The sequence below is a fragment of the Tupaia chinensis genome, unplaced genomic scaffold (assembly GCF_000334495.1).
Source record: "Tupaia chinensis unplaced genomic scaffold, TupChi_1.0 Scaffold000514_1, whole genome shotgun sequence".
Classification (NCBI taxonomy): domain Eukaryota; kingdom Metazoa; phylum Chordata; class Mammalia; order Scandentia; family Tupaiidae; genus Tupaia; species Tupaia belangeri.
Window position 1 is genome coordinate 132,016 of NW_006160027.1, and position 13,651 is coordinate 145,666.

Genomic DNA, 13,651 nt, shown 5'->3' on the forward strand with positions numbered 1-13,651 from the left:
AATGGAAGACTTAACAATGTACTATTATAAATATCTTCTCAGATAGATTTACTTTGCTTACAGGTCTAGATGCTTTAGATTCAAGGAAATAGCACATTATAAGATGTTTAGAATATGTTGTCAGAAAATTTGGAGAAGAGGGTCCAGTTGGCCACTAGCTGGTGATCTTCCTTAAGTTTTTCGTCTATGTTTTACTCAGCTACATATTGTGTTAAAAATAAGACTATTTTAAATATTTATATCTAATCAAATAAGAAACATTGTTACAGTAGAAAGTGACTTAATTTGTTCAAATGAATGTTTTTTTAATTTTAAATTTATTCATTTTCTACATTAATTCACTATACACCATCACAACACACAAATGAATTTTCCATCCAAAATACGCTGTGCATTGGCTCAATCAAGCACATCAACATACATGTTCTCAGCAAATAATTTTCCAATTCTTATGTCCTGCATACCTTGCCTTTTGTTTTGCCATCCTTGATTCCCCATCCCCCACCCTCTGTCAAATGAATGTTTTGATTATGTATTGAGTATCAATTGTGATTTTTTTCTTAGTGATTACATGGACACTTCTAATTACTAGGTAAAATAAAGATAATTTAAATTTCAAATATTTTAAAAATACCCAATGAATAGGTAACCTCATTTATAACCCTAATTTGAAATTCCTGCTTGGTAATAATTTTGAGAAAAATTCTATTCTTTTTTTTTTTAACAAAATGGCTGTATTTAACTAATAAATATTTTGAAACATATAACAAACTTGGTCCTTTTTTTACTCATTAGCTGTCAGAAGGCTTAAAGGAATCTGTGATTCACTCATTGCCAGTTGTATTTGTATTCATGGTAAGTAATATTTAACTTCATTACTGCATCATAAATTAAAAAAATGGTAAGTCAGACTTAGCAGGAATCTGACTCTACTACTTGTAAGATAGCATGGCCAAGTTATACAATGTTTTTCAGATTCTGTTTACTCATCTACTAAATAATGATAAAGTAGTGAATATTTATGTTATGAAAAAATGTAATAGACTATATATGTGTCTATATACATATTTGTCCTATTCTTATAACTTAGTAAGCATATAATAAATATCAGCTATTACTTATGTTTATTATACAACTCTGTGTATATATTTTTCTTTTTTAGTACACTCAGCAGTCATTTTTGTTATTCTCACCTGTCTTATATTTTTATCATTTGGTTTCAAAGTTATATTAAAGTGCATTTTTGAGAACAATATGCTATGAAAAGAAAAAGTCATAATTTAGAGGAAGTTTTCTGATATCTCTGTTAAAATCATCCCCAAACTACAGATAGACTCAACATTGTATGTCAATACGCACTGTTGCTTGAATATCTTTATAATGACATCCCATGTGTGAATGAAAATGGAACTACCAAATTTGTAACTTTTTTTAATGTAATGTTTTCGTTACAGGTTCCTTGTGGTAGAAGCTTTGTTGTCTATGGATTCCTTAGTGGATGGAAACCACACTGTTGTAACAAGATTTGTTTTATTGGGCTTAACAAGTAATATACTCCTTCGGGTCATCCTCTTCGTGATCATCCTGTGCATCTACCTGGTGACCATATTTGGCAATCTCAGCACAATAATTCTGATCAGAACCTCTTCTCAGCTCCAACATCCCATGTACTTTTTCCTATCCCACTTGGCTTTGGCAGACATAGGGTCTACATGTAATGTCACACCCAATATGCTTGTAAACTTCCTGGTGGAGAGAAATACAATCTCCTACTTTGGATGTGGCTTCCAGCTTGGTGTAGCCGCTTTCTTTGGGGCAACGGAGTGCTTCCTTTTGGCTGTCATGGCATATGATCGCTTCGTGGCCATCTGCAACCCACTGCTTTATTCAGCCAAGATGTCCACACAAGTCTGTGTCCAGCTACTCCTATTGTCTTACTTTGCTGGTATTGTCAATGCTTGCTCCTTTGGCACTTGCATGTTCTCTTTAGTCTTCTGTGGACCAAATGTAGTCAATCATTTTTTCTGTGATTTTGCTCCTTTAGTTAAACTCTCCTGTTCTGATGTCAGTATTCCTACATTTGTCACCTCATTTATTGCTGGCTTTATTGTTTGGGTTGCTGTGGTTGTCATAGCTATCTCCTACATCTATATCCTCATCACCATCCAGAAGATGTGCTCCACTGAGGGGTACCACAAGGTCTTCTCCACTTGCACCTCCCACCTCACTGCAGTCACTCTGTTCTATGGGACCATTACATTCATTTATGTGATGCCCGAGTCCAATTACTCAACTGACCAGAACAAGGTGGTGTCTGTGTTCTACACAGTGGTCATCCCCATGTTGAACCCCCTCATCTATAGTCTCAGGAATAATGAGTTCAAGGGGGCTCTGAAGAGAGAGCTTAGTAGAAAAATATTATCTTTGTGACAGCTGCGATTTTTGTAGGATTTTACACAATAATATTCTTAAATACAATAGTAAAAGAAAAGTGTATGTCCATTACTGAAATACATCGCTTCATATGTGTATCACTAGCTGGTATGGGTACGAAGTGGATTTTTAGATTAGGAGCCTTGTATAGTTGCCTTTAATAAATAAAATTTGTCATGTAGAAAAACAAATGAGTTACATGAGATAAAATATGAAGTTTTTTTTGGAGAGATTTTTGCTATTATAGGGCGTGTGTGCTCACCAGAGAGATAGAAAGAAAAACAGAATTCACTCCTGAGCGGGGAGGGCTACACTGCAATCCCTTCTCTTCCATCCTCCTCTCAGGATTTTGGGCACACACACCAGTTTGAGGTTTAAGCCACTGGATCTGAGACTCAAACAGTAGTTAACTACATGACAGTCCAGCGATGTAATCATTGCGTCATCTGCTGGTCCCCAAAATATAATAGTTTAAAAAAGTTATATTCATATTCGTTTACAAAAGTAGTTCTTTGTTATAAGTTGAGGTTATTGTACTTCCAAATATTTAAGACTATGTCCATTTTTCAACAGCAGATCATCCTGAAATGTATGTGATAACTGAGTTATGACGGGGTACATCCTGAGAGGAAATGACAAAGTGGATTTGGACAATAAAATGGCTGGACATGCTCTTTTTGTTGTAAGGTTATTGTTGAGGATGGGTTTTGTGGATACATAAATTCTGGTGTGTATTTCTGGTCTCTTGCCTTTGCCCTTGCATATAGAAGTTCCCACAAAAGGAAAGGATGAGAGATGTCCTGACACACCTGTGAATTCTTGTCAGGTAAAAGAGGTGATTTTCCTCTTTAGGAACTCTTCATGTGCTGAGTAGAACATACCGTTGGAATAATTTGTTCTTGTTCACCCCACATCCTGCTATGGATGCCTGAGGTAACGGGATTGTTTCTCTCCTGAGAAATTTAATTTGCCTTTATATGATGATGATTGCCACATTTATCTATCTGTCTCTCTTTTCTCTTTCATATCCAACTCGCTCTCCTCCACTGAGGAAACCATTATTAAATCAGTTTCTGGATTCAGAAACCAGGGTATTGTATTTCTCTGTCCCCATTTATACTCTTATATTCAGCCACAAAGTTTTATATTTTCTGAGTTTGCTATTTCTTTACCACGTCTCTTTATACTCATTGTAAGCACTTTTATTTCAAACTATCACCTTATTTTTGTTTTACAATAGTATGCCTAAGATGGCAAATGTTGTGTGTCAACTTGGGTAGGACATGGTACATAATTGTTTGGTCCAAAAGTGGCCCAGATGCTGGTTTGAAGGTATTTCTAAGATTATCATTGAAATAGTACCCACTGATGAAAGAAAAGGACCCTCCCACAGTATAAATGAGCTTTGTCCAGTCAGTTGAGGCCTTAAGACCAAGAGGTATCAGCAGATGGCATAGTGGCTATGTTCAGTGACATGTAGTCAACCACAGTTTGAGTCCCAGAACCGGTGGCTTAAACTCACACCAGGTGTGTGTGCATGCATGCCCAAGATCCCAAGAGGAGAATGGAGGAGAAGGGATTGCAGTGGCCTTCCCCCTGCTTTCTGTCTCTCTGTCTCTCTCTGTCTTTCTGGCAAGTGTGTGCACCCTATAGTAAAAAATCTCTCTCAAAGAGAGAGAGAGAGAGAGAGAGAGAGAGAGAGAGAGAGAGAGAGAAGACTGAGGTCTCCTTAAGAAGAAATTCTGCCTCTAGACTGCTTTGGACTCTAGTCTGGAATGTTATGTTTGGCCAGAATTTTTAGTCTGTTGATCTGCCATGTGGATTTTGGGTTTGCCAATTCCTACAATTATTGCATGAACCAAATTCTTAAAATCTCCCTCTCCCCATCCCCATACATGAACATGTATGCACATGCATACATACACACACATCTATGTACAATATTGGTTATGTTTCTCTGAAGAATCCATGCTAGTATACAACCCCTTGGCACATCTCCTCTTCTGTCTCATGCTCTTTTAATTTATATTTAACATGGCCATAAAGATAAATAGATTAGTTGCTTCATTAAATCTTCCAAAGTTCTTAGCATGGAGGCAACGATTCTGAACGTGGTTTACAAGGTGTTGTATATAGCCCCCATTTTCTTTACATCTCTCATCACAATTCCCTTTGGTCCCAAGGACACAAACTTTTGGGACAAACCATTTGGTTTTCTCTGAAACATGCCTTCATTTTGTTACTTCATGACTCCTCAACATGTACTGCCTCTACCCAAAATGTGTTTTCCCCATACCTGAGAGATGCATTCTTATGCTGCAGGTACTAGCATAAATGTTTTGTCCCATTATTTCAAAAGCCCGGTGGCTTAAACTCACACCAGGTGTGTGTGCATGCATGCCCAAGATCCCAAGAGGAGAATGGAGGAGAAGGGATTGCAGTGGCCTTCCCCCTGCTTTCTGTCTCTCTGTCTCTCTCTGTCTTTCTGGCAAGTGTGTGCACCCTATAGTAAAAAATCTCTCTCAAAGAGAGAGAGAGAGAGAGAGAGAGAGAGAGAGAGAGAGAGAGAGAAGACTGAGGTCTCCTTAAGAAGAAATTCTGCCTCTAGACTGCTTTGGACTCTAGTCTGGAATGTTATGTTTGGCCAGAATTTTTAGTCTGTTGATCTGCCATGTGGATTTTGGGTTTGCCAATTCCTACAATTATTGCATGAACCAAATTCTTAAAATCTCCCTCTCCCCATCCCCATACATGAACATGTATGCACATGCATACATACACACACATCTATGTACAATATTGGTTATGTTTCTCTGAAGAATCCATGCTAGTATACAACCCCTTGGCACATCTCCTCTTCTGTCTCATGCTCTTTTAATTTATATTTAACATGGCCATAAAGATAAATAGATTAGTTGCTTCATTAAATCTTCCAAAGTTCTTAGCATGGAGGCAACGATTCTGAACGTGGTTTACAAGGTGTTGTATATAGCCCCCATTTTCTTTACATCTCTCATCACAATTCCCTTTGGTCCCAAGGACACAAACTTTTGGGACAAACCATTTGGTTTTCTCTGAAACATGCCTTCATTTTGTTACTTCATGACTCCTCAACATGTACTGCCTCTACCCAAAATGTGTTTTCCCCATACCTGAGAGATGCATTCTTATGCTGCAGGTACTAGCATAAATGTTTTGTCCCATTATTTCAAAAGCCTTCTTGAGGTTCCAGACTAAAGTCAGTATACTTGTTATCCCCCCCTAGAAAAGGCTGGGTATTTTCTTAAGATATACATGCACTTGGGAACCAGCAGTTAGCGTAATGGCTATGTCGCTGGACTCCCACGTAGTCGACCGCGGTTCGTGTCCCGGACCCGGTGGCTTAAAACTCACGCCGGGCGCGTGTGCGTGCGTGCCCAAGATCCCGAGAGGAGAATGGAGGAGAAGGGATTGCGGCGTGACCATCCCCCCTGGGGGGTGATTTCTCGCTTTCTGTCTCTATGTCTCTCTCTGTCTGTCTGGCGAGCGCACGCGCCCTACAGTGAAAAATCTCTCAAAAAAAAAAAAAAAGATATACATGCACTTGTAGTTGCAGATTCAATGTTTGTTTTCTCTCCAATGATGGAAGATCCATGTGGAAGCTACAATGTCTTCCCTTTTCACTTATGGATCTAATTTTTACATAGTTCCTGGACCATCATGAGCACAAATACATATTTGATATGAAGGACAGAAAAAAAAGTAATGATATAATGGATGGTGAATGAAACATTTGCTCTTGCTTAAACCAATGACTACACTGGCTCTGAATCCTGGTTCCTGATCTATTGAATGCTTCAGCCTGATTCAAGTGTTGAATGTTTGGGTGAAACCCTGCTATACTGTGATGGGCTTTTGTACTGACACATACACACCACATCTATACCAGTGACTTGACACTGTTATCACCCAGCCTTGATTACTACAGGTTTTGTAATTGGATTCCATTGAATAAATTTCACTCTATGTATTTGCATGGTTGGAGATCTAGAAGACCTAGAAGTCAAAGTCCATAATAGGAGTAACAATAATAGTAAGAGTACTAGCAATGGCAGCAGATGATGAAATTTTTCACAACATATATAGTAAGCTATATAGCTTACTGCAGTCATTAACTAGGTATTTTGTAATATGTATTTTTAATTTCAAGAAAGATAGTTTTAGCTTTAATAAATAAAAATTTAAAAAACGTTAAGAGAACTTTGCTTAAGACTTAAAGCCAGGATACAGGTTAGGATTCTGTTCAAATAGTAGTTACATGGATCTGTCGACAAGTCAAGAGAAAACAAAAATCCTTGTCTCTGGAGTACAAAGCATAGAAAAAGATCAGTATTGTTTTAGTCAAAAGCCATAAAATTCTATTTCACCGGCTCAGTCTCAGGTACTTAATCTAACTTCTGGTGTGGTCCTATCTTTCCACTTAAATTCTGGAGCTAAAATTCAACTCCGGACTTGTCCATATCATTAAACTGGCCCTTTTCTTAGAAGTTTTTTAACTCTTATTTCTGTGTGTCCGACTAGTTTTCCTGATATAGCACTCCCTTCAGAACTTCTTAGAGAGCTAGTCTGGCATTAGTAAATTCTTTCAGGTTTTGTTTATCTGAGAATGTTCTGGTCTTCTCTTTCCATATGAAGGATAATCTTGCTGGGTATAGTATTCTTGGTTAAAATTGTTTTTCACTCAACACTTTGAATATATTTTCCCATTCTCTTCTTTCTTGCATTGTTTCCAATGAGAGGTCTGATATCTTCTGTAGGTAACTTTCATTTCTCTCTTGCCAGTCTTAATATCTTGTCTTTGTCTGTGGTTTTGGTCAATCTGGGTATAATGTGTCTTTGAGAAGATCTTCTTGGGTTGATTCTATTTGGGATCCTTTGTATTTCTTGGGTCTGGATCTTTGAATGCCTCTCTAGGTTCTAATCCTCCCTGTAACAACAAAGCACTGTGAAGCATCTCTCCTCTTCTCCCTGTGGTGTTGGCAGTGGGTTCCAACAGGGAGCAGAAGTTACCCAGAGGCAAAGAAGCATGCAAGTCAATGCCCAACCTTCAGTGGGAAGAAGTCAACAGGGAAGACAGGAAGAGAAACTCTACCTCACCCATCTGCAAGGAGGCAGTGAGCCAGCATGCCACTATTTCAGAATGATGTCATGGAGCCCAGCAGGGAGCTGAATATACATACTTACTTGGGTGTCAGCTACACCAGAATAGAAGGACTGCCTGCTGCACCAAAAGAAGGACTGCCTGCGGAACAAAAGATAGAATATAATCCGAAGTCTCATAATGTAATATTCAAACTGTCTATAGTATGATCAAACCAAAGAATCAGAAAAATCACAACTTTGGTTAAAAAAGACCATAGACACGAACACTAAGATGAATCAGAGTGAAATTATTTGACAAGTATTTTTAAAGCACCATAAAAAAAGTTTCAAGAAGCAATCATTAATTTTCTTAGAGATACAGAAGACAGAATTAGTGCACTTAAAGGTGAATAGAATTTATCTGTTCTGAAAAACTGAAAATAGATGGGAACAAAACTATTTAAATAAAAGAGCTTATATTTGTGTCTTGAGAGTCTCAAAGGACAGGAGAATGAAAGAGTATTAAATAAGTTTATTAAAGAAAAAAAAGAACTGAAAACTACCAAATGGGTGAAAGATAAATGGGGCTTCATATTCAGGAAACTGAGAAAACTTCAAATAGGATTTTACCAATATAAATCCTAATTAAACTTTTGAAAATTAAAAGGCTAATTTTTATTTTCAAGCCAGAAAAATCTTTAAAATAGCCAGAGAAAAAAGGCACATAGTTTACAAGGGATAAGCAATTTGAAAGGCAATGAATTTCCCATCTGAAACTATGATAACAGAAAGAAACAATACAACAGTTATCTATTTCTATTTTTAAAAAATTATATGTATTTGATGTGTACAACATGATGTTTTGGTGTACATGTATATAGTGCTATGATTAGGACAGTCATGCTAATTAACATATCCATCATCTCACATAGTTACATTTTTGGGTTCAGGTGCACAGAAAATGTACTCTCTTAGTAAATATTCAGTATATAGTATATTATTAATGATAGTCTTTTTAAAACTGTTTTTATTCCACATGGCCAACTGCACGGTTCCAGTCTCAGACCCAATGGCTTGACTATCACGTTGTGTACATGTGCATATGTGCCCACTATCCTGAAAAGAGAATGGAGGAGAAGGGAATTGTGGTGTGGCCATCCCTCCCTGGGGGGCAGGGGGTGATTTCTTACTTTCCCTCTCAGTCTCTAGCAAGTACACCTGTCATATATATATATATAGTTTTGTTGCTATAGGGCAGGTGTGCTTGCCAGAGACTGGCACCACAGAGCGTTTCCACTAGTATATCTAGTGAAGTTGTGGGAGTGGACTGCTATCCTTGAGTCCTCAAATGATATAACCACCAGCAGTTTGCAACATCCACTGGGAAAGTCACAGGCACCAGTGTGCAACACTCAATTCTGATAACAACCAGAATTGGGCTGAGCCCAACAAATCTATGGGTGTAAAGCTAACAAAAGACTTAGGGCTGAACTCCTACCTCAAGGTGCACAGGATGCCAAATGTGGAGTCAAGAGAGATTATTCTCCAGTCTTAAGATTTATTGTATGCTATGCTGGGTTCAGATATACTTTGGACCAGGTACTCTATTCTTGCTTCTCAGTCCATTTTGAAATGAGAATGTCTATTCCTTCCCTGCTCTGCCATTATATTTTGGAAGTGGACAACAAGCTTAGAGCCAGCAAACATCTACCTTGAGTCTCAGGAAAGATTTGGGACTTGGACTTTTGAATTCATGCCAGAATGAATTAAATAATTTTGGGGGACTATTAGGATGAAATGGTTGCATTTTATATGTGAGAAAGACATGCTCTTTTGGAGGCCAGAGGTAGATTGCTGTGGCTTGGATGCAATTTGTCCCTACCAAAACTTATGGTGAAATTGGTCTTTAGTGTAACATTGCTGGAGGTAGTAGGACTTTTAAGAGACATTTGGGTAATGGGGATTCTGTTTTCATGAAGAGACAATTCATTTTCATGAAATTGATTAGTTATTATAAGAATGATTTGTTTAAAGTGGGTGAACTCCGTTGGTCCCTTTCTTCTTTGTTCAGACCTTCTGGCTTTTCCAATGAGGTTAAATAATATGGGACCCTCACCAGAAGCTAAGGAGATTCTCCTGCAGTTCTCTCAAACATCCTAGCTTCAAGAACTGTGACAATAAATTAATTTTCTTTATAAATTATCCAGTCTCAGGCTTTCTGCTTGAGTTACATAAAATAAACTGATAGAGTGTATGCATTTATTTGATAGTACTAAAAATGAAATGAATTCCTGAACAAATAACTCACTCCAGCTGGTGTGTGAAAATCAGTAGAACAGCCATTACAGTGGAGAGGTAGAGAAAAGTGCACACTTTATAGGAATCTAGGAGATAATATTAATGAAAGTTGGTCAATGAAAAGCATGTGAGAATAAATGAGTATCCTGAATACTGGCTGTTGCTGACGGTCAGACTGTTGGACCAGCTAGTTTTAGGCAATAGGACAGGATGTTGAGACTGGGAAGACAGAAATGTACATCAGGATGAGTTGGGAACTAGTGGTCATCATTGAGGCACTTAAATCTGTTGAGAGTAGGAGTTCAGAGTACACATTCTAACATTCAGTCTTACCTGAATTTTAAACTTGGATTAAAATTTACTATCGAGGGGCCAGCATGTGACGTTGTGGTCAAGGCATTGGATATTTATGAGGATATTTAACTCATCAAATTATTATGAGACTTAGTGAGATAGTGTATGTGAAACATTAAAGAAGGACTTGACTCGGAGTAAGCTCTGAATGAAGGTCTGTTAGTATTATCAGTGTGAACTCTTTCCATAAAGGAAGGGTGATGTAGGAATTTCTAAAATTATGATTAGCAGTGGAATCAGATTTGATCTTCAGATTGAAGGCTACTATATCTACCATCATCCATTGAGTCATCTAAGTCTCTAAGCAGCTGTCATTTTGAGACATGTGGTATGACAGACTATCTTTCTTGGAGGTCATCCAAATTTTTCCTACCTCAAAGTTCTATATGTATACAACTTAAAAGTATTTATTTTATAAATCTTGCTAGAAAAATACGTATGTTTCTTAAATAATTATGTTATTTCAAATTCAACTTTTTGTGGCATCCCACCCTATGTTCCCCAAGATACCTAAGTGCCTTTTACCGATTACTACATGACACATGTAATAACATATATGAATGGATGAGTGAAGTGAAGGTTACAGTTTTTTTTTTATTTGACTTTTAGTGTTCTTTAAACTGAAACACAAAAATAAAAACTTAGAACTTGGAACTAACATTTAACTATGAAATATGTTACATTTTATGTTCAATAATTACTAAATGAAAGCAAGTCAACACTTGCATTAAAAAAAAAATCACTTGAGAATTGACAGAATCCTTGAGGATGAGTTGTGTTTATGTGAATTGAGCTACTCAATATTCACTTGAGAATGTAGTAATGACTCCTGGTGTTTTTGAATTCATATTTGAGTCTCTAGAATTTTCGGAGATTTATCCCCAAAGGTAAATAATATCAGACAGCATAGGTTCTATTTAACAACAAGGTCTTTGAATTTAATACTGTAAGATGGGTGAATTTCTATTTTAAGAGGTAACATTTTGGCTTATGTGAACAAATCTGATGTGTAGATTTTCATTTACTGTTTGAGATTCCCTTGTTCTCTAAAGCTATATATGTTCTCAGCTGCCATAGTTGACCAACAGGTAGGTGTATTCAAGCAGTCAGCAAAAAAGTAACTTCAGCTTAATATACGAAAATTTACACAGTATTTTTAGCATGAAAAAGCAGACATAATTCAACTTATCAGATTCTTCATCAATAATCCATAAAACCAGACACTCACATGGTCTTTTAACACCATCTAAACTTGGTCTAAAATTTAAACTCAGTAATAATGCCAGGAAGTTTACTAATTTTTAGATGTATAGAGAATTTATTGTTAATATCTTGTAAAAAGACCTACTTTTTGGATTGGTCTATATGCTATAGTGTTACAGGCAACTAGACATTTTGGACAAATTCAAGGATACAAAGCTAGAAAACTTGGAGATGAGGGTCCAGCTGAATATTAGCTATGTAAAAATCTGGCATTTTCTATTATTAGAATTTTACCTGTTAGATTGCTGAAAGACCAATCTGCTATCTACCCATATCCAGTAGACATCATAGTGTTATATAATTTTATTTAAATTATAGTTACAACAGGAATTGACTGGATCCAAACTGCTCAGTTTATGTCCTGATTCCACCACTTGCTCTATTATTTAGGTAACTTTTACTTTCTTTCTTTCTTTCTTTCTTTCTTTCTTTTTCTTTCTTTCTTTCTATTTCTATTTAATCACTGTGTATCTTTACAGCATACAAAATGGTTTTCCCAGCATGAATGCAATGTATATTAGCCAAATCATAGATATTACCATGTACATTATCAGTGACAGATAACTTTTCATATTTTTGTTAAATGCTTTTTCCTCCTGATACCTCCCTCCCTCCCCCTCTCACCCCACCTTCTTCCCTCCTATTTGCCCTCCTTGGTACTATACCTTCCAATCTTTCCATTTCTGCCATAAAGTGCACATATTTGGTATGTATTAAACAAGGACATATAATGCCTCTCTTTCATGGTCTGGCTTACTTCATTTAGGAGTAAATCTTCCATACGCATCCACTTTGTATCAATGTCAGGGTCTCACTGTTCTTTATGGTTGAGTAATATTCCATAGTGTATATGTACCGTATTTTTTCAATCCATTCATCTGTTCTTGGACATTTGGACTGATTCCAAGTCTTAGCAATAGTGAATAATTCTTGGAGTCCAAGTGTTTTTCTAAGTATTTTCTTATCCTTTTTTAGATAGCTAGGAGTGAAATTACTGGGTCATGTGGTAGTTCTATTTGTAGGTTTCTGAGGAACCTACTTATTGTTCTCCATAGTAGCTATAGCAATTTACATTCACACCAGCAGTGTAGGAAGGTTCCCTTTTTACCACAGCCTCACCAGTATTTATCATTCTGTATTTTTTTAAATGTTAGCTATCCTGACTGGGGGTAAGTGGTATCTCATCATGACTTTGATTTGCATTTTCCTTATGGTAAGAGATGTTGAGCATGTTTTATTTTTACTTTTTATTTTATTTATTATTATTATTATTATTTTGCCATTTGTATGCCTTCCTTGGAGAGTTGTCTGTTTGGGTCATTCCCCCATCTTTTAATTGGATCGATTATTTGTTGAGGAATAAACTGCTTGAGTTCCCTGTATATTCTGGTTACTTAGGTGAGATACATAACATTCTCGAACTGATTATCTTTATTTATGAAAATAAAATTTTTAATTACTTAGTATTATTCAAAGAAAATTATAAAAGTACTATATACATAAATTCTTAACCTCATGTGAGTATATAATAAGCATTCAATAAATGGTAGTTATTACTCAAGGCTCCATAACATGATCCTAAATTTATCAATTTAATCATTTGTTATACTTACCATTTTTTTATTATTCTAATATCTTCTGTTCTTAAAGTTTTAGCTTAATATCATTTAAAAATTTTCAAAAGATGGGACCAGAAGTTGGCATAATGGTTATGTTGCTGGGCTCCCACGTGGTTGATCGCTGTTTGAATGTCGGACCTGGTGGCTTAAACTCACACCAGACACATGTACATCTGTGCCCAAGAGCCTGAGAGGAGAACGGAGGAGAAGGGATTGAAGTGTGGCCATCTCCCATTGGGGGCGATTTCTCACCTTCTGTCTCTCTGTCTTTCTCTTTCTGGAGAGTACACGCTCTCTATAGCAAAAATAAAAAACCTCTCCAAAAAAAAAAAATTAAAAGATTTACATTTGAAGCTGGTTTTCTTTTTTTTCTTTAAAGAATTATTTATTTAATTTTATTTATTCATTAATTTATTTTAATTTGACCAGAGAGAGACAGAGAGAAAAGAGAAAGTGAGAAAGCAAGCCACCAGGTCAATGACACAAACTGTGGTCAGCCATGTAGGCGTGTCCAGCACCTTAACCGCCACACCACCTGCTGGTCCCCTGAGGGTGGTTTTCAA

General features: G+C 36.6%; 1 protein-coding gene across 1 annotated transcript; it reads left to right on the top strand.

Moving 5' to 3' along the window:
- Positions 1-1,482: 1,482 nt before the first annotated feature.
- On the top strand, positions 1,483-2,430 carry LOC102481024 (olfactory receptor 502). Its single transcript, XM_006156706.1, has one exon. The coding sequence runs from the start codon at positions 1,483-1,485 to the stop codon at positions 2,428-2,430; it is 948 nt and encodes a 315-aa protein (XP_006156768.1).
- The last annotated feature ends 11,221 nt before the right edge of the window (positions 2,431-13,651 follow it).

Excerpts from the sequence above, each read along its gene's own strand:
- LOC102481024 (XM_006156706.1), top strand. The coding sequence starts at position 1,483 with ATGGATTCCTTAGTGGATGGAAACCACACTGTTGTAACAAGATTTGTT.